This window comes from Nymphaea colorata, chromosome 13 (assembly GCF_008831285.2).
Source record: "Nymphaea colorata isolate Beijing-Zhang1983 chromosome 13, ASM883128v2, whole genome shotgun sequence".
Classification (NCBI taxonomy): Eukaryota; Viridiplantae; Streptophyta; class Magnoliopsida; order Nymphaeales; family Nymphaeaceae; genus Nymphaea; species Nymphaea colorata.
In genome coordinates, this window is record NC_045150.1 from 5,628,007 (window position 1) to 5,652,718 (window position 24,712).

The 24,712-nt window shown below is 38.4% G+C and overlaps 1 protein-coding gene and 1 long non-coding RNA gene across 2 annotated transcripts; one reads left to right on the plus strand and one right to left on the minus strand.

Moving 5' to 3' along the window:
• Positions 1-505: 505 nt before the first annotated feature.
• LOC116267104 (uncharacterized) lies at positions 506-1,364 on the minus strand. Its single transcript, XM_031648677.2, has one exon. The coding sequence runs from the start codon at positions 1,223-1,225 to the stop codon at positions 701-703; it is 525 nt and encodes a 174-aa protein (XP_031504537.1). The 5' UTR covers positions 1,226-1,364; the 3' UTR covers positions 506-700.
• A 4,202-nt stretch (positions 1,365-5,566) lies between these two features.
• Positions 5,567-9,400, plus strand: LOC126410692 (uncharacterized). Its single transcript, XR_007575187.1, has 2 exons — positions 5,567-6,059; positions 9,164-9,400. It is a non-coding gene; the product is annotated as an uncharacterized LOC126410692 (long non-coding RNA).
• Positions 9,401-24,712: the final 15,312 nt, after the last annotated feature.

The following is a 24,712-nucleotide window of genomic DNA, read 5'->3' on the forward strand; positions in this document are numbered from 1 at the left end:
ATATCATATCTCATTTTTCTGGCCAAAATAAGTCGTTGGCCCTGAACCTAATTTGGTCAAATGTATGATGATGACAGGCATGGTGGGCTCCGTCGGAGAGATTATATCACATTTATATTTTACACATTTTTATATTTCAATATGGTAAATATACCTTGCAAAAAATCCATGTTCCAATATTACTACTTTTCAGGAACATTTCCATGATCTTCGGGATCGAACATTTTTGCATCCAAAAAGAGACGACAGAATCTTCACTTCAGTACAAAGCCACGAACAACAAAAACTTGGTCACGTACGATCACAATTTCAAAACGCGACCAAGTTCATAAACAGCAAGAACTTATCGTGAACTTGGGCCCGTAAACAACTTCCCTTTTCCCGAAATGTAACTCTATTTACAGTAACAATTACAATTTGACTGACAGCACTCGAGCATCGCAGAGACATAATTTCCTCCTTTAACCCGAAAAGGAAAACAGGATAAGGAAGCAAAGGAGGAATATGGTATGAAATCCTAATTAATGCAATTCATTGATTCCCATCCCTCTGAGAATCAGTATGCTTTTCGGAATCCAAACAAGAACTTCCATAATTACGAAACGACTAGTTACAGTTGCCGATTTCACCGCCACCAACCCTTTTAAAAATGGCAAGAGGAAGAAATATGAAAAGAAAAAAACCGCTAGCGGTCATGAAATTACCGGTAGCGGCCTGTCCATTGCCGGAAGAACCGGAGGAGGCGTTGCAACGCCCCAGAGATGATCGGGAAAACACGCTCCCTCAGGAAGCCGACGCACGAGTTCCGCGGGTTCATCGACCAAAGTTGCCCGAAGCAATCCCGGCCGGAGTTGCTCGGAGAGGCAGCCATCGGCTGGAGGTACGCCCAGGCCGCCTGCTTCACCAGTCGGTTGCGGATCGGGAGGTCGCGCCCGTCGGACATGGAAGATCCGGCGGACGGGCACCGGTCCCCGGCGGTTGGGGAGGGAGTTCCGACGGATGAGGTCTGCTGCAGGAGGTCCTTCAGGCTCGTGTAGGATTGCCTGGGAATGGAGATGAGGTTCCAGTCGACCAGCTCGTTGGTGAACCCGTTCCGCCTATCGGCTATCGTGAAGCTCGAGCTCTGCGAGGACCGGAAGGAGACGCGGGGCGTCCCGGAGTCCACTGCCGAGATGGTGTTCCGCCGCTGGAGGAACGCCTGGCCTTCGGTTTTCGCCGCCGCCATCGTTGGTGGCTCTAGAGTCCGAGAATCGAGAATCGCCGGATATAACCGGAGCTCCGCCGGAATCCTTTGAAAAGGGTAGGCTCGATTGAGGAGTCTTCTCTTAGGTGTGAAATCGCGGGCGGGGTCCGCGGCCACATGCTCCAACAATTATGAGAGAGAGAGAGAGAGAGAGGCGCTGAATTTGTAGGGCCAAACGTTGGCCAATTTATCGTCCGCTTAATTACCATCCAATTTATCGTTCTGTTAAATACCACTTTCAAAAATTCATATTTTTTTTTAGCTGGGTCAACGTACGAATGGCAGGTCAGCATAGAACGGACGCTGCGATGGATAACGGTGGATTTTATAAATTAGGAACGCCTTTATGAGGTAAATGACGAGTTTGCTGATGGTGCTGTACATCATGTATCGCCACCACTCATCACGTGGACACGATTCATGGACACGCCTGTTTTAATTGCATGAATGATTACGAATGCGATTGTTCATGATCCAATTTTATGTTTCCCGGATCGCTCATCGAATTTCAATTTTAGTTGGTGTGGCCGAGAACGATCGATCAGCCACAGCCGGATTAAAGATATAAGGAATGAACTCGAAGCCCCGACTGACTCACATGAATCATGTTCGCCGGTGCACATGTTCCAGAACCTTTCGTACTTATATTGGTCAACTTAGTTTCTTCTGTGATCAACTTTATTTTGAGTGTCTCTCCGGCGGCCGGCCGCCTCAAATCGACACAATTTGCAGACACGTTCATGGAGCCTTTTTTCTCGCTATTGACAGAGACCAAATTAAGGACAAACTGTTTGAAATTTAGTGGAAGGAAGAGAGACGTGATGATGAAATGGCTGTATTGTAGACGCAGCAGCCCAACTTGTAGAAGAAATTTTGGTAGGTGGCGGTCGAGCGTTCTGCTACGGTCTACAGACGGTGGAAGTAGACTTCCGCTCCGTCGTTCCAGCCCCACCATGGCCCCGCAGACAGAGGGAGAGAAAGAGAGAGGTAGGAACGGAGGGAGGTAGGGTCGGAGGTGGAAGTAGTGGTGCAACTTAGTAGCAATCGCCGCTTGTGGTTCCCATACAGCACTGCGAACCTTCTCCGCCACAGCCTTAATCTTTGTTTCCTCCATTTCTTCCTTTTGCTTCCTCGCCTCTACGAGTTGTCCATTTCAACCGACGGTCTTTCTCTCAGATTTTTGTTTTCTCAGTGTCTTCTTGCTGTATATATCATCTGTTGTTTAAACAAAGGTAGGGGACCTATTCCCCTGGCTGCAATGATTTTGATTTTCACTTCAAGGTGTTCTCTCTCTTTCTGTGTAAAAATTAAAGATGCTCGAACTACAAAAATTCTAGGATTATCTCTTTGTTTTCCTTTTCTTAGGGATCAGGTGGCGAGTAAATTATTAATGTAAAGAGGTGTTAAAATCAGGCCTTCGGTTTGAAAGAGTTAAAGAAGATGTTTGATCTGTAATGGCTGGTGAGAGAAGAAGCCTGTCCTGTTCCACCAGTGCTATATAGGAAGCACGTGAAACCTACCTCGTTCCATATAGCTAGAGACAAGTCAGTTGGAACACATGAAAAGCGTTCCTCAAGAACAGAATAAAGGCCGCCGGTCCCCACTGATCTCCTCCGTCCCTTGTTTGATAAAATGGACAGCTCAACCCCACTAGTCATCCTCCTCTTATTTTTCGTCTCAAACAATGCAACTAGTCATTCCTTGACCATGGGCTAGCTTTAACATAGCATAAAGAGCATCACTAGCTTTAATTGGCATTCTTGCAGAGTTTATTTTCTGAATTGTTGTCTTTATTCTCCTGCACATATTTGTTCCTTCTACTCTGGCTTGTCTCTTTGATCGCGACTACGTTAGAAATGCCATGTTGATGTTCAATTTTGTTTTAGACTTCAGCTTGTATTGTCATGTATATATACTCCTTACTTTGTGTTGCTTCATAGCGGTGCCTGTTTTATTTGAATCACTGTTACTTTCACAACAAGGTACTATTAGCGATGGCTCTTACCGTTGCTAATAAGACCTTCAGCCGTCGCCAATGATATTGCTAGTAACGGCCTTCAGCCGAACGTATAGATGAGGCCAGTCGTGGCAATGGCATTGTGTTGTCACGAGGACGAGAACCCTTGCCAACAGTCTCACAGACAATTGCTCTTATGCTACTGGCGACGGTACCAGGTGATGCCAATACTCACATTGAGAATATATATATATATATATATATCAGGTAGAATAAGAAAACACACCTAGGACTGAAGTTTTATGATTAAAAACTTGGTACAAAAAATGTATCTGATCATGTCACAAGTATACAAAATCACATAAAAAAGTCCTACAAAGACTATTACAAGTACATCGGCAGACATAGATCTACGTTGACCTCATGATCCAATCTAAGCTTCAAATACACCTCAAACCACGACAACAAAATGTAGCCACAATATCTAATTTCCTTTTTTCTGGTTTGTTTTCTTGACAAGCAGCTTGCAGGAGACAATATACTCAAAAAATGGTTCTTGAGGCAGATTTATTTCTTGTTCTCCAACTAAAGACAAAAAGGAATTTTATTTCACGACATGTTCAATTTAATAACCGAAGCTTCTTATTTTCATGTTCTCAAAACCTATTACAGAAAAAAATGATGTAACAAAATGGATCACAATGACAAAAATGTGCAACAGTCAAGTGTTGTTGATTGGCCAAAAGAACCAAACATTCTAACATAGTTTTCTTCTTGAATTGTGTAAGAAAATAACTTGGGTAGGAAAATAGCCAGTCGTCGTCTAGTCATGGATCGCAAAACAACTTGTCACCTTCTAGTCCATTCATACAATCATCGAGTCATGAACCAAGTTCTAGCACTTTTAATGATAATTCTCAAAGTGAAGAACTATCTAACGCTTCTCTTGGAATAAACCTAATATTGATTTACTTGTTCGCAGATCCCACCCTATGATCACTCACCCTATAGATGAAACATGTATTCCAAAGGCATATCCTACCATGTTACATTCCATCATCACTCATGAAGAGAAGTAACCGAATGAGCACTTACAAACTGTGTTGGTCCTCAAATGGGCTTTCAGAATTGAACAAAACATTGATGTAACCATTGCCTATTGCAAAGGATGGTAGTCAGTGAAGGGCTACAATTAGAGATGGCAACCGATGAGATTTGGATCAGATATACCCTTAATCATATCCACTTTTTTCGATATTCGCATATTCAAATTCAAATTTTGAATTCAAATACAAATAAAGAAAAGTCATATCCGAATTCGAATCCAAAATCCTATTTTACAATCCAAATATGATCTGAATTTGATTTTTATATTCATATTTGAATCCAACTTTGAATTTTTAAACCGGATTTTGCCAATTTTCAAAATGTAATAGAATTAGATACATGATATTTGTCTAAAAGTTTATCTGATCTAAACCCTATCGAATATTTATGTATATCTGAATCTGATCATGTGTCATTTTTTAAATCCGAATCAGATCCAATTTCTTAATTGGATATTATTTTTTTTTCATATCTGATTTTTTTGGATCGATTTGGTTGGATATACGATTCAAATAGGATATATTGACATCCCTAGCTACAATCAACATGTAGCTGATTACTCTCAAACATTTAACCCAGTAATAAAGCCAACTATTGTTGGTAAGTGATTTCAATAGCCATCTTGAAGGGTGGAAAATGGAATAACTAGATGTAAATACCACTTTTGTTCATGAAAATCTTAAGGAAGAGGTCATTATGTCCCACCTAGATTTGAAAATAAGTGTTTAGCCAATCACGTGTCTACCTTCATAAACAAGCTCCTCATGAAACACAATTTGGGAAAAATGAACTTTATGAAGTCAATTCATCCATGTTCATCTACAGGAATCCAGGTAACATTATCTTTACGCTAATTTATGTAGATGACATAATCATCACAGGAAATTATCAACCTCAAGTACAAAAAGTAGTTACAACCTCGGGAAAAAGATTCCCTATCCAAGATTTGGGAAAACTAATTATTTTCTAGGGATCCCATTATCAAATCTCAAGTTGAAAGAGTTCTATTTCAAAGACAATCCCCAGTGTATCTTTCTAATTAAAAGCCACGTGATAGACTGTATGCCAATAGTAATGCTGGATGACGCAAGTGTCACAGTACCCAAGCAGGACATATCCAAAGTGCTAAACATAGAGACAAATGGTTAGATAATTACAATATGCTATGTCACCTCTTACAAGAACTTAGGGGTGCAGTAACAGGGGTTTTTAAAGCGTTAAAATGAAAATTTCCTCGCCCTGCCCATCTATTTTCTCTCTCCCTCAACCGCGTCTTGTTCTGCCTCTTGCCCCCTCAGTGCCTCTCTCTCTCTCTCTCTCTCTCCCTCTCTCTCTCTCTTTCTTGTCTCCATGCTCTCATCTCTCTTCCTTTTCTCACTGGTTCAGTGGAAAACTCAATGGCTTCATACTGCCTAGAAAAGTAGCTAATGACATTGTACGTTCGGTAGGGCCAAATTTTTTTTTCCATGAAGCACTAAATATAGATGGTAAACACAATTTCAATTGAAGATGGGGCTGCCCCAGATGTCTTGGGGATACACCATTACTCCACATGACCCAAGTTCACTTAAGTTTCAATACTAAATTAACATTTCGATGAGTGGGCTTGATGGGGGCATACGCCCCATTGTTACCCGACCTTCCTTCTCCCCAGTGTACATTGCTTCTTTGACCCTTTATCCTCTCTGTCTCTTTCAAAGCAGCATGGAAAGGCTTTGGTAAGACGCCAACAGGAGAGGCGAAGCTGGATAGGTTCCTCTCTCTCTATCTCCCCGTTGTGTGTTGTACCTTTAAACCTGAGGGCTTTAGTCACGAGATTTTAGTTTTACACTCACACATCACTTGTTTGATGAAATTATTAAGTGAAAAGCTAATGTTTCCTCAACGTATGTGTTGCTTTATCTTGCTCTTTTTTTTATAGTTTTTTTTTTTTTATGTTGCTGCCACTTCTTACTTGTTATGCTTTTACTTGTTACAGTCTAGACAGGTGCTATTCTTTTTTAACAAGCTGCTTGTAGAAGGGACATCTCTGAAGTCGAAAACATATGAGGAAGAAGATTTTTCTTTAGGGGAAAGTATCAAAGAAATACATAACAAGGGCAATTATTATTATTATTTTATTTTACAATTGATTGTGCAAAGAAAAACGGAGAGGGAAAAAAAGGCTCAAAACAACGCATGTCAAGTAACTAATGTATGCATACAGGTAAATATATTTTGGGGGAATTTCTTTATTATGTATGCTTATTAACATAAAAATTATAAAAGAAAATGTCAAAGAAATTTTGTTAATATATTACTTTGTGTAGCTTATCTGCACGATGTTTCCTAATGTATATGTCTGTGGATATGTGGCCCTGTATATTGGATCCCAAGCCAGAACTATGTGGTTTGATGTGGTGGTTAGTTTTATGTGGTACTGTAGTGTCATATGTGGCTCTTTCTTCCTTGTTTGACTCTAGTATTTAAGGGTCACAAGACAATGTTGAAATGATCATAAATAGTTGGTTGATCCATGCCACTGCAACTGTGTTAATCTTTGAAAAACTTAAAACATTCGCTATATTATCTATCTATATTATAATCTAGGAATAGTTTGTCAACCCTATTATTGACTAGGAAATGAGTACTCTTCCTCCCTTTCTGTGGGCAGTGGCCCTCTAATCCTGTGCCCTTTCACTAATACAAGTAACATGCAAGGGAGTAACTTCTTCTTGAGCCTTTGAGCCCCTATATTTATATTAGACAATGGAAATGCCCTTGAGCCTCTAGATATATAGTGGGCACGAACTGAGTTGCAGTCTCCAGCCATCTCAGTTTTCTAGTTCTACTATGAAATTCTAAATTTACCCTATCAAGCTTCTCTAGAGGCATAACAGGTTCATTTTTCACCCTTTCTTTTCTTTAGTTTTTTTTTTTTTTCTCTTCTTTGGTTTATACTTTATCAAATAATCTTCATAATTTTACTCTAAATGGTGCTGGCTGAGTTCTTGGAACATCAACAACAATTTCCTCATTTTAGTGGTCACAGAACTTTTTTTTCTTTTATCAACAGATCTTTGAGTGATCTGAACTAGTGATTGATATGCAACTTTTGTTGGTCCAATTTAATTTACATACACAGGTTTTTGAATGTACACATCCCATTTTTTGGACCTTGCATGTGAACCGTCATTTTTGTTTTTTATTGTCAAGTTGCTAAGTACTACCTTGCAAGAATGGACAATTGTACTGATGGTTGAACATCCATAGGCTCATTCGCCACTTTGAACTAAAAGTAAACGCTATTTCAGGGTGCTTGGCCTGGCCCATTTCCAGATAATAATACCCAAAAATATGGTGGTGGTAACTTGCCATTATTTGCTCTTGCATAACTTGCCATTATATGCCCTTGTATATCTTTTCTTCTATGCTATTTCGATCTGATTGCAACATAAGAAACGATCGAACTCCAAAGCCTGATTCTCAGTCAAAAGTTAGTATTCAAATAAGCACAAGAAAATCTATCTGTTTGTTTTGTAGGATTGCTACAATTTACTTGTTCTTTGCTTCTATGGTGCCTTCTGTATGGAACTTATTTTGAAGAGCTGTTCTCTTTGTGTCTACAAGGTGGAAAGGTTAGCTGATTGATGCAAAAGGCTCAAGGCTCTCCTTTTTCATCTTGCGTTATGGCCACAACAGGATATCAAAAGCAAGAATGTAAAACATATGAATGGTTAAGGCAATGATTATGCGTGTGGTATATGTGCTTTGTGCATTTCTTGTTTTGGTATACATAGGGGGCAAGCTACTGGGTCAATGTGACTTAATTTACTATTTTTGCTATATATTGCTGCTCATGTTCAAGTCTATGGTGTTCATTTTTTGCATCAAAGCCATGACATTGTGCAACTTGTGGTCGCATTGACTTTTTTTTCTTCCTTTTTTTATTATTCACTTGTCAACTTCTATGAGAGACCTGTTTGAAAGTTTAACATGATGTAATATGCTTGATTCTCCATCAAAAGCTAGCATATAAAATAGTTTTCAGTTCTCTTTTTCCTTTCTTGTTGTATCAAAGTTTTAGGTCAATTGTTTTGGTCTCAGAATAACCTTGTGTTTTTTATGAACAGGTCCTAGACTTGTGAAGCTCTTTTGTAAACAAGGAAAACTTTTCTTCATGTGTATGGTACTTCTTGATATTATTATTAGGATACAACAATATATATGACTGCATCACATGTGTATCTCATTGGTTATGAAGTGATAACATAGCTAATGCGGAACTGACCAGCAAAAGCTAGGTATTGGAACCATGAACACCCGATGGTAGCATCCATCTTAATTTGAGGTGGTTAGCATGATATTATCATTCAAGTAGTTATATAGTATATATTGTTATATGGTATTTATTGCTTGCATAAGATGAGGATAGAGAACTTTAATGTCATGATAATGGCTTGAATGTCGATGACAGTCGAAGGAAAATATTCTATTTCCTCATCCAATATGAGCAAAAGGAAAGTCTAGACCGGCCCATAATTTCTGGTAATTGTTTAATGCCACTGCAGATTTTTTCTTTGCTCTTCTATGGCTAATTAGAGTTTTTAGTCGCTATTTCATAGTTTATCGTAGATGGAGGGGTATGTGTTATCTTCATTTACTCAATACTTGATATCATGATATGTCAATTATTACTTCTCTCTTTCTGGTTATTGTATTATTTTAGCATTTTTATGGTTGATTAGTGCCGATTACCTCAGTACCTGATATTTCATTTACTATTGATTATGTTTTGTGTATTTTAATGTAATTAGGAATAATTGTAACAATTATTGTGTTATTTTTTTGAAAAAATAATTCATTTCATAATGCAGTGAGTGCATTTCTAAAGATCAAGCTGCATATTTCCAAACACCTGCTGGGAGACAAGACCTGGCTTTCTGTAACGTGGATGCAGGTAATTTGTAACATTGTTCTACATGTTACGGATTGTGTCATCAGGAATGTTGTCGCTCTTCGTTATCAATGGAATCGACCACGTACTGTTTGATAGCACACGTGGTAACGTTAAGGCTGCATTACAGAATATCTTCAATTACGTGTTGTCAACAGTATTGAACGTTAAATTTCTTGCAGTGAGGCATGTCAACTCATGCACCAATCAAGCGATATTCATTGTAGCTGTGTGGAAACAGTATATTAAGGAACGCCAAAGGGACGTTGAATCTTAGCCTACGTTTTTCCAATCCCATCGATTTGCAACTCTCATTATTTTCTAACACTGGATTGGCAAGTTGCCTAGACAATAGAAGATCGACAAGCAGGTATTTGGTGTGTTTAGGCACAAATGTTGTACCTTAGTTTTCAAATAAGCAACTCAAATTGCAACATCTTCTACTAAAGCATAATATGAAGTGCTGGCAGGAGCCACGATAGAATTATTTTTGGCTGAAAGTGCTTTTTCAAAAAACTTGGAAAATTACATGCATGATACAAATAATATTGTCTTTCATTTTCCTGCAAAGCATGTAAAAATAGACTGCATCTTATTAAGAGAAAATCACAAACCAAGCTATGTCACCTGGGTGCGTTTCTCAGGAGCTCGCACCCGCACCGGGTGAGTTGCGGGTGCGGGTGCGCTCCAGGTGCGCACCCAAACCGCACCCAGGGGAGTTGGATCAAGTTCCGAGTCGAATCCAAATCCAAACCAAGTTTATTGCGTGTATGGTTTGGATCTGGATATGATTTCGGGATGAAATCAGATTAGAAATCCACAAAATCAAATCCAAATCTCCGTCGGTTGTTGCATCTAATTTAATACATCTATAGATATATTATATGTTCTATTTTCTCTTTCAAAAAAAACGATACAGGACTAAAGAATTGTGGCTTTCATAAAACGATCTGTTTGCTTTTTTTTCAAACATTTCTTTTTTGATTTTTTTCCATTATCATAAAAATGTATAATTTTAATTGTGTTATTTAATTTCTACGAAAAATTAATAATAATAATAATAATAATAATAATAATATTAATAAAATATCTTCACCGCACCGCCGCACTTAATTTTTTTAAGATGTGCTGCACCGGCACCCGCACCCGCACCCCGCATTCAGGTGACATAGAAACCAAGCATGTGAAATTCATGCTTGTCAAGTCTAACAACCAACTGAAATTTAATCAACTCAGGAGCAAGTTGAACCTCAATGCGTAGTTGGCAAACCCGGAGCTTCGGCTCAAAAATTGGCTGAGTTGGATCAGGGTCATTCCACTATTGGGCCACAAGTCAGGACTCACGCAATTTATCATTGAGACTTGCGCAATTTGGGCCATAATAGGTTGACTCGTTGGGTCATTGACTCAGCTCAGAATCGTTCGAGTCGGGCATGATGCGAATTTCTTGGCCATTCCAATACGAATGACATTTTAACCCAGTTTTTACATATAAACCAGTTTTGTCGGACAAGGTATGAAAAGAGTGCTGCTGCCTAATGGCCATTGCTATATAATGAAGAATTGTAGCTAGGCTTTTACTGATCAACAAAGGGCATTTCACTGGTGCTAATGACCTTCCGCCACCAAGATCGTCTGGTGTTCTCTCTCTCTCAGATGCTTCCATGGTGAGACCGCGGAATAATAAAAGACAGCCAAAACTAGATAAAGAGTCGTCACCCTATGCCAAGCATGAATCTCAGCCTTCCTCTCATCTATAATTTTTTCATGGGATAAAAATTTGCATCTCTAATCAGAATCAGGACCGTGTACGTACTGTGCCTATTTAAGTTTGTTTAACTTTTTGTCATATTCGTTCTTATGTAAGCAATTTGATTATATAATTTTATGTTTTGCATATTTTGCAATCATTTGATACCATACTTGCTGCAGTGATGTTAGATCATACACTAGTTGTTAACTTGATGCTTAATTGTTAGTTTGTAGTTGTGCAATGGAAGTTTGTCTTCAACTCTAATAAAGTATGTTTATTTTAGTTGATAATTACCTGTCACTTTTTAGATATGTTTAAATTTTTCATAAAAAATACACAATAAAAATTTATGACCAAACCCGGCCGAGTCACCAAGTCAAGTCACCGACCCAATAACCCAATGGTCTGCATATCCAAGTCCGATTTCTGGGTTTGCCAATTACGCCTGAATTAGATTAGCTTGATTGTACATGTCAACAAGGAAACTGGAATAGATGGTGGGTGGACATCGAATCGGGTATAAAGTTGATGGTCGGGTCTGACTGATAACTAAGTGGGCTGAGCTTGGACCACCGACAATGGCTTTGGGTCAGCTCGAATCTAACTTTGTTGAGCCCTGGGCCAGCGTGGCCTTGTCCAATGTCCAGCCTTACCCAAAAGCAATGAATCAAATTGGTGGTGTTCTTTTTGTAAGGAAAAAAATAATAAAGGGTACCAATGATTATGATAACCCAAATCTCCTCGGGATCTATGTAGCAATTCTATGTAAAGACCAGTAGTGGAGTCCCTCTTCTCAATCAATCAATAGAGAACAAGAGAGAAGTAAATGTAATCTCTCAAAGCTGGATCACTATAAATTGATTTTTGTGTTGGATGCTTCAGTTTTCTTGTAGAAAATAATAGTAGATGACGAAAATGTCTAATCGTCTTTTTCTTTTTGCTTTTTTCTTAACTATGACCCGGTTTAAATAGATGGATGGCACTGAAAAAGTTTATATATATATATATATATTGGTTGATTTCATAAGTATGGATTTAACATGACCCTATTTAAGATTTGTGGTAATCACACATGCATGATCTAGTCTCCACGTTTTCAAAATAAACGTATTTCCAAATTAGTGAAATATTACCAATGAATAACATCTTCAAATATTTTAATGTCTTATGCCTTGGTTTCGATTTTTCGAAATTAAAATTAAGGTCTCCCCTCAAAAACCTGAAAGTACCAACGTCTTATATACTAATTTGGTAAAGAAACCAAATTCTTTCTCACCGTCGCAACAGGGAAAACGAGACTTACAGTTTATAATTGCTCCGGCATACGTTTTGGTCCAAACGTATGACAACATTGCGCGATGGCCGATATGTTATCCTCTCGTCATATCACACGTCTATTTTGTCCATTGTTAAATTTCTGTAGGATAATATTTTCAGATATCTTGAAAAATCCTCTTTGAAATGAAAGATGAAGTTTGTTTTTTTTTTAAAAAAAGACAAAAATGGATTGTAAAAAAATAAAAGAATAAAACTAAACTTCATTAAAAAAATTTTAAAATGCCTCCAACCCTCTCTCTCTCTTTTGAAAAGTATATATTTGTTGCCTGCATAGAATTGTGCAGGACAATATCCGACTTTTCATAAACGTCGCCATCATCTACGGGATCCCACATCTTTTGCATCCAAGAAGAGACAAAGGAATCTTTTAATGTACATATGGAGCCACTTGCAACACAACCAAGTTCACAAAATCCACTAAGAACAGGAAATTGGTCCCGTAGGATCACAATTTCAACAACGGGCTTTTGGTGCATTTTGGTTTTGGAACATGACCAAGTTCATGAACAGCAGAAACTTATCATGAACTTGGGGCCACGACCCTATTTTTTGTTGCAACTTCAATTACAATTAGTACCTCTAGCAGCCTTCTACCAGCAAAGGCACAACCTCCTCCTTGAAAAAGAGGGAAAGGAAGGACAAGTCTCGTCCTATCAAAATCAGTAACCATTTCTGTAGCCAGAGAAGAGCTTCCATGACTACGAAACCAGTAGTTATGATGTTGCCTATTTCATCCCCACAGGCACCAACCCTTTTGGACATGGTATGGTAGGAAGCAGAGATGTAAGAAAAGAAAAGGAAAAACTGCTGGCGGTCATAAAATTACCTGTAGCAGCCTATACATTGCCCGAAGAAGCGGAGGGCACGTTCCAATGCCCTGGAGATTGCCGGGAAAACACATTCCCACAAGAAGCAGATGCACGAGTTCACCGGGTTCATCCACCAAAGTTGCCCAAAGTGATCCCGGTCGGAGTTGCTCGGAGACACAGCCATCGGCTGGTTGTACGCCCAGGCTGTTGAGTTCACCAGCCGGTTGCAGATTGGGAGGTCACGTCCGTCTGATATGGAAGATCCACCGGACGTCCAGTGGTCTCCGGTCTGCAGGAGGTCCTTGAGGCTCGTGTAGGAAAACCTGGGAATGGAGATGGAGTTACCGTTGGCCAGCTCATTGGCGAACCCGTTTCGGCGATTGGCTATCGTGAAGCTCGATCTCTGTGACGAGGAGCAGGAGACATGAGGCATGCAGGAATCCACTGCCAAGATGGTGTTATGCCGCTCGAGGAATGTCTTGTGTTCAGGTTTCGCTGCCGCCATCGTTTGTGGCTCTAGAATCCGACAATCGCCAGTCGCCGGATGTACCCGAAATTTGGCCGGAATGCTGTGAAGGATTGAGGAGTCTTCTTTTAGGTCTGAAATCGTGGACGCGGGCCCGTTCATGGGCACATGCTCCAACACAAGAGAGAGAAGAGAGAGAGAGGAGCATAAGCTGAAGTTCTATTGCTAAACTCTGTCCAATTTGTCGTCTAATTAATTATCGTTCTCAAAAATTCGTACTTTTAGTTGCATCAATGCTCAAAAGGCAATAGGTGGTCTTGTGCAAACATGCAAATGATAATCCATACTTGGGTAGCCTTAGACAAAGGGAAAAGGCTTTATTTTGGGAACTGAAGAAAAGAAATAAAGCCTTAGAGTTTGGTTGCCGAGAGTTTCTTTTGTTGCAAAAGCAAAACCCTATATGTTCCTTATTAGAAACTTCATCAATGACCAACTGCGGAGCCAGTTAAAGGGGATGTTAGTGATGTGGGTTCTGTTGATTTAACTGAAAGAAAACAAAGTACTACGCCCATTCAAATGAGAGATCATGGTATTGGTTCCAACTTTGGTTATAACTTTCAGTTAAATCAAATGAGTTGGGATACAGTAGAAGCCTTACGATCTCAATGGACGACATTATATATATCTAACCTTAGAATCCAATGTCTTAAATTGTCCTGGTCCAAAATAATACAATCTACGTGATCTTTAATCATATTCATTATTCTTTTGCAATGAAAATGAGGAACCCTCCCAGCAGGTTTTCGTTAAAACATAGCATATACTGTCTATATTTTCACTCTTCTTCCACTCTAACTCCTGAATCCAAAAAGTCTATTAAAATGGTGGCGGATTTGGTCATCTAGCATTTGTATTACTCCAAAATTTAGAATGCCAATGATATTTTTTTACTCCAAAAGAATGAGTTGCTTTTGGTGTATAGAGTCGCTAAAATCAAAATAATGATGTTTTGGCATAATCCTCTATAACCATAAGCAACTCATTATTTTAGTGTAATAATTTCATTTTCTGAGTTTGGCAATTTTAATTTTAGAGTGATACAAATGTTAAAACCAATACCATGATCTTTCATTTGAATGGGCGTAATACTTTCTTTTTCTTTCAGTTAAATTAACAGAACCCTCATCACTAATATCACCTTCACTAGCCCCGCAGTTGATCATTGATGAAGTTTCTAATAGGAAACATAAACGATCGTGTTTTTGCAACAAAAGAAACTCTCTGCAGCCAACTCTAAGGCTTCATTTCTTTTCTTCAGTTTTCAAAATAAAGCCTTTTCCCTTTTATCTACGGCGACCGGAGTAGGGATTATATGGATGATTCACAACTATAATGTGTTGGAGCATCAAATAACAATATCATTTTGGAGCAATACTAAAGCCAGAACACCAAGGATCTTGGGTTTAGATTCACCAAACCCACCACATGTTGATGAACTTTTCGGATTTGACAGTTTGAGTAAAAGAAGTAGGAAAATATAGATGACATCTGCTATGTTTCCATGAAAACCTGCTGAGAAGAATTACCAATTTTAATTACAAAAGAATAAAGAATACGATTATAAATCACATCGGGAGTGTTAATTTGGACTAGAACAAGTTGAGACATGGAGGTTGTAGGGCAAGATATGCATAATATTGTTGATTGAGATCATAGGACTTGTACCTGATCCCAACTCATTTGGATGGCAGGAAGTTGGAACCAATGGCAAGACCTTTCCAATGCAACCTATCAGAAATCAGTTGTGCAACAATAAACGAATCAAGGAACCAAAAGAATACGAAAATACAGGGAAACAGAAGACACTATTCCTATCGAAAAAAGGAAAGAATAGCAGAGAGGATCACTAGTTGGGGCTGCTCAAATCAAACTGCCTAGAAGCAACATCAGCAGACGGTGTTACCGTGCATCAATGAAGGAGAGAATAGAGAAGTAACAAGAGAGAAGCAAATAACGTGGTTTGGCATATAGCCAACATACATGACGAAAGCACCGAGCAACTCCCTTACTCCTCCTTGATTGATCTCATTTACAAGGGGCAAGGTTATATAAAGATCAATCACTGGAAAAATACGGATTACGAGAAATCATCTATTATCGGCAACAAATCATATCTAGGAAATCGGCACTAGCTGGAACGCCCGATCAAAAAGGCAAGCAAATCTTGCCTTTTCATTAATATCCCACCATTAGTGACTGCACCTTGGACAGTTTAGGCTTCCCTGATCACGGTTGTCTTTATACCGTTTTTGAGAGACTTGGTTTGAAGGACTCCTGGTCATATAAGCCACCTCCATATATGTAACTTCATGTATAATTTTAAGCATGGCAAAAAAACTATGATTAATACAAAAAAAAATCTTGGGATAAAAATAAAAATTGCAAAAAAAAAGGTTAAGGAATTTGATAAAGGTAAAATTTGTCAGTTCGTATATGCATTATAACCTATATACCTCTTTAAGCAGTAAAAAAACAAAAACGTTTGTTTTTTGTTCCGTTTATAGTGTTATCTCATTATCTTATAAATATTTGATTATCTCATACTTATGTTTAATGTTATCTCATACATTTGTCTATTATCTAATTATCTAATAAGCATTATCTCACACTTATGTTTAGTGTTATCTCATGCATCCGTCTGTTATCTCATAAATATTTTTGTTATTTCATAAACATTGTCTCGTACTTATGTTTGGTCCTTTATCTCATAGATCTGTCTGTTCATTATCTCATAAATTTTGTATTATCTCGTACTTATTTGTTATTTCATGCATATTTGTTATCTCACGTACATGCATATGCAATGTTTGAACATGAAAGTAAATGTATATGTTGGTAGTAGGGTGCACCTTCTATGTACGCTCATTGCGTACATCGGGGTGGCACACTTAACGCAGTTTGAAGAACCACATTTTCCTTCGTTTCATCTTTGACTTATGATTCTTTTGTTGTCTTTCATGACTTTCTTCGTGACATGTTTCTGCTCGATATAGGGATGTCAACATATTTGATCTGAATCGGTTATGAAAAAAATTTTAATACCTGATTAAAAAATTGAGTCGGATCGGATTTAATAAATGACATCTGATCGGATTCAGGTTGAGATATATATAAATATCTGGTTGGATTTTGCTTCGGACTGGATTTAGTTTTAAATAAGTATCTTATATCCAATGGTCCTACATTTTCAAAACCAGCTGGATTCAATCCAAAGTTTGGATTCGGATTCGGATTCGGATATGAATGTAAAAATTGGATTCAAATTAGGCTCTGATTCAGATATGGCTTTTCTTCATTTATATTTGTATAAGTATTTCAAATCCAACTATATGAATATCCGAAAAAGCAAATATGCTTAAGAATATATCTGACTTAAATCTTATTCGTTGATATCCCTAGTTATATAGTATGACACATATTGTTGTAATTTATAGTCGTCAAAATTTGGCCTCTCCGGCCTTCTTAATCACCCCCTAAGCTAGCGCTCACCTTGAAGTTGAAGATCTTATCTTTTCAAGGCGCTGTTTGCCAGTGTCAAAGATCGTCGGTCGATACTGCACATACAAGCTCGTCCCACAGTCCCTTTAACATGCTTAAATACACATGAATAGGTTTGTCTCCACGATCATACCTCTTTATTTATTGCTGCAACAAAAAAACTCGGGTAGTGACGTTGCTTGCACCATAGAATTCTTTAAGAGAATATAATATCCCTTTTGGTGCTTCTTGATAGATAAGACACAGATATGGCGCTCCATCACGTAGTCCCAAAAAGGGGAATACTACTGAAGGCAGTTTGACGAGATACGTTGAAGAGAATTGCTACTGTTCATATGGCGTCCATCTTTTGCATTTGGATTTAGTTCAATATCTTAATTTTAACTGAATGATACTAGTTAGAACCACTCATTATTTCCTACACTTCGTTAACGTTTAGCCAGAAGTTGAATTTTGGTAATACATTCAATTTGGATCACAACATTCACATCCCAGTGTGTGTGTGTGTGTGTGTGGGTAGCCACTAGAACATACATTTTTCACACCACTGATTTTAAGGAGATCTAATGGTGAAAATTAAGTTCAAAAAATGAAACTCTAGTTGTACTTTTAAGACACTAAAATGCGCCTCAATGGAAAAATTAGATGAGTTTCCTTTGATTTCTTGCTTTTAGAGAAATTTCAGGATTTTGAAATGCAATTAAGGTTCCAATTTTTTAGATTAATCTCTACCGTGTAATGTTTCTTAGGCCTACATAGCCAGACAATTTTTAAGTCCTCTCACAGCTGGGGGAGAGAGAGAGAGAGAGAGAGATTGGTTGATTGGTTTCATAAGCATGGATTGGATTTGACATGAACCTATTTGCTTTTGCAATGTCAACAGGAGGGGGAAAAAAAAAGGAAACTATTTAAGGTGTGTGATAATCGCACACACCTGATGTAGTTTCCACATTTTCAAAACAAACATATTTCCAAATTAATGATGCACATTTGAAATATTACAACATGAATAACATCATTAAATATTTTTATCTTGATATTTTGTGATATTATTTTATGTGTAGGTTTATATTTGAAATTAAAGTTAACGTCTTTATTGGAAATCTAAAAGTCCCAATGCCTTGTATATTATTTGATCAAGGAAGCAAATTATATATTTTCGTTTTGGAACATGACCAAGTTCATGAACAGTAAAAATTTATCGTGAACTTAAGCCCCTAAGCCAGTTTCTTTTCCGCAGAATGTACCTTCAGCAATCACAATTGCTATCTCTAGCAGCCCACTACCATGGCAATGACATAACCTCCTCCTCTAACCGGAAAAGGGGGTGGGGGGATTAGGAAAGGAAGGACAAATTTTGCAAGAAATTCTCAGTAATTCAATTAATTTATTATCATCTTATCAATATCAGTAACCTTTTCAGTATCGAGAGAAGAAGTTCTATAACTACGAAAACCCCAAGGGGATGTAGCGCATTGGCGCGGGGGAAGTGCTCTGTCCATTAAGAACCCGGGTCGAGTCCTTGGGCATCACCTGTCCGCTCCAAATGCGCTTCAGTTTATGACCCGAAACAAGCTCGAAACCCAGGGGGAGGGTGACGAGGGAGGGCGAGGGAGGGCCTGTGGGCTCTCTTAGGGCGGTAGAATGAACCACTTATCCTATATATATATATACGAAACAGTTACGGCCTCTTTCATCCCCACCAAGCACCAACCTTTTAAGAAATGGTAAGAAGAAGAAATGGGAAAAAACAAAGAAGAAACAGTTGGCTGTTATAAAAAGCAGAAGCAGAAGAGGTGTTGCAGTGCCCCGAAGATGGCTGGGAAATTCCATTGGAAGCCGATGCACAAGTTCGCCGGGTTAATCGACCAAAGTTGTCCAAAAGTAAATCCAAGGCGGAGTTGCGCGGAGTTGCTCAGAGATGCAGCCATCGGCTGATGGTACACTCAGGCCGTCTGCTTCACCAGCCGGAATGCTGAGAAAGGTCGACTGAGGACTCTCCTGTTAGGTTTGAAATAGTGGACGCCATGTCAGTGGGCACATGCTTCAACAAGAGAGAGATGCAAAAAGGAGATGAAGGAAAGATGGAGGGCCAAGAACAGGTCCACTTAGCTTCTATAATGGCATTCATAATTTCAAGCTCAACATTATTCAATACCACCAAGATAGCAGCTTCTAAGATTTAATGGAAGACTTGGCTATAATATACCATCTATAATATACCATCCAACCCAACTGGTTGTGTTACCCATCACTTAGTCAAGAGCGACGAAAAAGCAAAAGCTAAAATTCTTGTGAGAAACTTTGGCCAATTTATTGTCTAATTAATTACCATTCTTAAAAATTCATATTTTTAGTTGCATCAATATTAGAAAGGTAAGCGGTGGTCTTGTGTAAGAAGTGTTTTACTTTTGAAAACACCGAGCCAGCTCTTTAGAACATTGGTGCAACTAAAAATCTGAATTTTTGAGAATGGTAATTAATTAGACGATAAATCGGCCAAAGTTCCCCATTAGAACTCTTCTCTCTCTCTCTCTCTCTCTCTCTCTCTCTTAAGCTGAGAAGAAGAAAAGCTGGAGAACATAAAAGAACAGAAAAGTGAGATAGCAGAAACACGAATTGCATTGAACAACAAGGAAATCAAGAGAACCTCTCCACAAAATGTGCAATAAGGAAATCAAGAGAACCTCTCCACAAAATGTGCAATAAGGAAATCAAGAGAACCTCTCCACAAAATGTCGATCTAGATTAGAAGAAATTCTATCTAATCAAAACCTACTAAGTAACAAAGCTAAGCAAAGAAATTTCAAGATTATCTATGCAATCTTTAACACTCCCCTCATTCCCCTTCAAGTTGGAACTCTTGGTTTTTGAAAAGGCCAACTTGCTTCTAAGTTGTTGAAAAACTTCTTGTCCCAAAGCTTTGTTATAGATGTCAGGCGAACTGTTGAGCCAAAGGAACAAAACGAGTGTGTATCTCCTTGCTTTGAATTCTCTCTAACCAGATGACGATCTAATTCTATGTGTTTTATCCTTTCATAAAAAACAGAATTAGTTACTATATGTACGGTGGCTTGGTTGTCACAAAACAACTCTATCGGTTCATTGTGATGGAATTTCATATCGAATGAGAGAGCTTTTAACCAATGGTAGAACCAGAAATTTTTAGTTGAGAGGCACTCTAAGCTTAAATTTCAAGCGGACACTCATATGTAAAAAACTAAAAATCAATGATGTTTATATACGTAAATAAGTCAAAATTTGTGGGCTGGTGTGGGCAATTGCCCACACCAGCTATAACGTAGCTTCACCTCTGCTTTTAACCAAATGAATTCACACCCATAGACTTATATTATGCTTCCATATATGATCTGAACACAATAGTTTGCTTTTTAGTTTTCCAAGTAATCGGACTTTGGCCAATCATAGTAGAATATCCACTTGTAGATTTTCTGATCATGGGACATGAGGTCCAGTCCGAGTCACAATATCCCTTTAATTGGATCGACCCTTAAGATGACAATATGACTCCATAATCTATCGTTCCTTTCAAATATCTCAATGGTCTATTCATTACTTCTCAATGTGGAAGTGGGGGCTTACTCATAAGCTGACTTAGAATATGGACAGCATGAACTATATCTGGCATTGTTATTGTCATATATATGTCTGTGACAATCTTTCTATATGAAGTTAGATCCTTAAGCTCATCTCTAGTTTCATTGCGCAATTTCAAGTGTTGTTCTATAGGTGTTTCGGATGGTTTGGCTCCTATGTACCATGCTTCAAAAGAATATTGCAAATGTATTTCTTTTAAGACATAAATATATCCTTGTTGGAATGAGCTATTTCGATTCCCAAGATGCACGTTAGCTTCCCCAAATCTTTCAACTTGAATCTCTTCATCATGAGATTTGAGACTATTGATTGTCGTTAAGTCATCCCCTACAATAATATATTGATGTCATCTATATATACCACGACAAATGTGTGGCCCTTGCTCGTAAAGCTTGAAAATGATGAATAGTCAGCATTGGATTGTGAGAAGGTCATGTCTGAAAGGAATGTTATTAACTTGAAGGACCAATTACGGGATGATTGTTTATTGTTTAGATGGACTTATTCAATTGACATACTAGCTCCTTCTCCCCTTGTCAAGTGAATCTTAGTGGGAGTTGCATGTATACTTCTTCATCAATGTTTCCATTCTTAGTTTCCATATATAAGAAGACATTGTTGACATCTAATTGAAATGGATGCCAGTTTTAGATTGCAGCCGGTGTAAATAAGCACGGATAGTAGAGATTTTGGCAATAAAAGCAAATGTCGTATTGTAATCAATACCTTTAGTTTACACCCTTTGCATGGGCTTTGTACCGCTCAATTGACCCATCTGATTGGTATTTGACCTTGTAAACTCACAACATTCTTTGGGGCGGGGGGGGGGGGGGGGGGGGGGCTTGGTCACCCTCCAGGTATGGTTGGCTTCTAGTGCATCGATTTGAACTCTAATAGCCTCGTCACTTAGGATCCTGCATGGCTTGGACAAAGAAGGAAGGCTCATTGTGTTCTAGCAAGGTGGTCATGAAGCATTTATAACTATCACTAAAATTTGTTTCAAGATATGACACAGTAGGATAACTAGTACCTTTGCTTGTGTTGGAGGCATCACATGCCAATAGATGATTGAAGCTAGGTGTGACTCAAAAACACTTGTAATCCTTGAGCTGTACAGGTATTTGCTTGTGTATACTAGATCGACGAAGTGTAGTGGATATGACAGACTGGGTGTCATGGGTAGTGGTAGTTTTAGGTTGGCATGGGATTGATGGAGGTTGAGTGGGATTGGGTGAGCTTGACGTTAAAGTAGGATCACACCCACCCGGCTCAAATAGAGAAACGGTGTGGTCTAAGTGATTGGTGGCTTGTGAGTCAAAAAAACTCAGAGACAAATCATGGTCACTTTCTATTTGATCATTAAATGGTAGAAGGAAAACTCTCCTTACGTCTCCATGATTGATGCTCTCATTTTTGCAGGAAAAATAATTTTCACAAAAATGCACATCTCTACTAGTAAATAAGATTTGATTTTCAAGATCATATACTTTATAAGGAGATTGGCATATGGGTCCCCAACAATACACACCTCCTCGCTTGGACATCAAATTTGTCTGTTTTGTGAATATTATATGTGTAGCAAAGACAATCAAACACTTTGTAGGTGTTTGTAGTTTGGAACTCTTTTGTACAAAATTTCATAGGGAGTGTTATTATGCAAAACGTTTGATGGTAGTAATGCAATCCCCCCAAAATTTAATAGGTAATTTTTTTGCATGAAACATTATTAGACGAGCTACATTAAGGAGATCCTGATACTTGCATTCAATGACGCCATTTTGTTGTGGTCTTGAAACATTAATAATTTAATATATTTGGTTGTTTGTATATATAAATACTCCTTAAAGAACTAGTGCCCCGGCGGCAACCAACCAAAATTTCCGGCTCCGCTGAACCCCGCTAGTCATCCCACTTTTATGCAGGTTCCTCCCGATTAGTCATCCTCCTGTTATGCAGCTTCCTCCCAATTAATAGTACATCGGTGGAAGCGTTGTATGAGGACCTTTCCTAACGCATCCTTTTTTTTTTTGTATCCAATGAGTTTTCCTGTGCTTCCAGCTGCAATGTTAAACCCACCGTCTCCAAAGCCTTCCCTAACCAAAAAACTGTGTTACACTCATCCATTGGTAATAATGTTGGCATTAGTAAAGCAAATGGAGGGGGCACTAGTTCAATAACTTTAATGCTTTTAGGGGCACTTATATATATATATAAACAATTAAACGCACTTTGGGATTCTGTGAAGCTGGCCATGTGGCTCTGCCACTGCATGTTGGTGATTGATGCTAATGCAATCTGTATGTTGTTACTAACGGTGTTAATATAGCTCATTTAATTTTACCCACCCCAGATGGGCGACATCTACAAATTAATACATAATATCTTATAAACATTTACAAAATACTATCACCAAGTTAGATAATACAAATTATTTAAGTTTACAATTTGCTCAAGCAATATACTACCACGAAGTAGATGCCCACCACAGTGTGGCGCTTTGGCTGGCTTTTGTACTTCTGTACAATGATCTTCAATGCTTTCATGCTCTAGGTCGTCACTCCTCCAATTTGCTGCTTCTTCTTCTATCAGCTCTTGCGGTAACTTCTTTAGAAACCAGCGGAAAATTTTACCGCCATATATGCCCAAAAGACCATCATTATAAACACAGGGATGAACATTCACATTAACAAGTACGCATGATATAAATAGCGACCATAGCTCAAAGAGTTGGGCGCTTTCAGTGTGAGTACCTCGACAGCAGGTGTACCGACAACCAACTTGGACATTGCAAGCCTTCCCTTCAGCCAACAGGCCCGTCATAGCTGCTTAAAAGACCGTGGCAGCAGCGAAGACATCACTCTAAGTATCTGCGATTCGAATTTTAAATATACAGTCACTCTCCTTGTTAACCAATTAAAGAAGAAGGTTCTAACAACATTTCATTCAGGGATGAAGTATATCAACAATTGAACCTGCAATAAAACATTATGATAGCATATATACATTGATTATATATGCCGCTGTCAAGGTTTGCTTTGTCTATCGCTTGATGTTGTAAAATGTCGCTTTTCTTGTGATCTAAAATATTGTTAACGTTGTATCATTAAGACATCGCAGATGATTTTCTTGTTGCGTGCTGTTTTTGTTGTCTGGCTTATTTTCTGTTGGTTACAAGAAACTGTCAATGTTTGACATTTTGGTAAGTATAAGAAGTTCTTATCTGTGTGTCACACGTTTATTTGGCTACTGAAGCTATCCGTCTATAGGAATTTAGCAATGCATTTTCCTACATGTTTTGTGGGTGCAATCCAACTAGTTGATTTAGAGGAAATTTATGATAAGTTATATTAAATGGTGTGAGGATTAAATATTTTGTTCCATGAAGTAGAGGATCCACATGTCAAAAAACAAGGCAGTTGAAGGAAAGAATGGAGGATAAAGGAGTTTAAGAGGGAGGTGGAGCGGTCGTGAGGAAGTTTTCAAGTTTTGATAAGGTTAACATAAGTATTAACCAGAAGATGACCCGACCCCTTGGCTTGAATTTGGAGGTCCACATGCAGAGGCCAGTTGGCCTTTTCTTGAATTAGAGGAAATGAGTGGAGTTGCATCGACACTGCTCAGATGAGATTAGGCTTCTATCTTGCCACCGATATGTGTCGGGTAGGGAGATTATAATCTTTTTCTTGAAAATTTGGCCCACAACCATATCCTTTATGTGATTCCGTCGTAGTCTGAGATCTCAGTGTCTCAGCAAATAAAACTTTGGCTTGCCAGTCTCATAGAATTATATCAAAAGAATGTTAAAACGCTAAAGTGGCAGCAAAATTCAAATTGTTGTGGCAAGATATATGTTCTCTTCTGTGTGATCATTTCAAAAAACTCATACCAGGAAGCAACTAAATTGTTTGTCCAGAAATCACTTTGGCT

Bases quoted from the DNA above. Each gene is read 5' to 3' on its own strand.
- LOC116267104 (XM_031648677.2), bottom strand. From the start codon at position 1,225: ATGGCGGCGGCGAAAACCGAAGGCCAGGCGTTCCTCCAGCGGCGGAAC.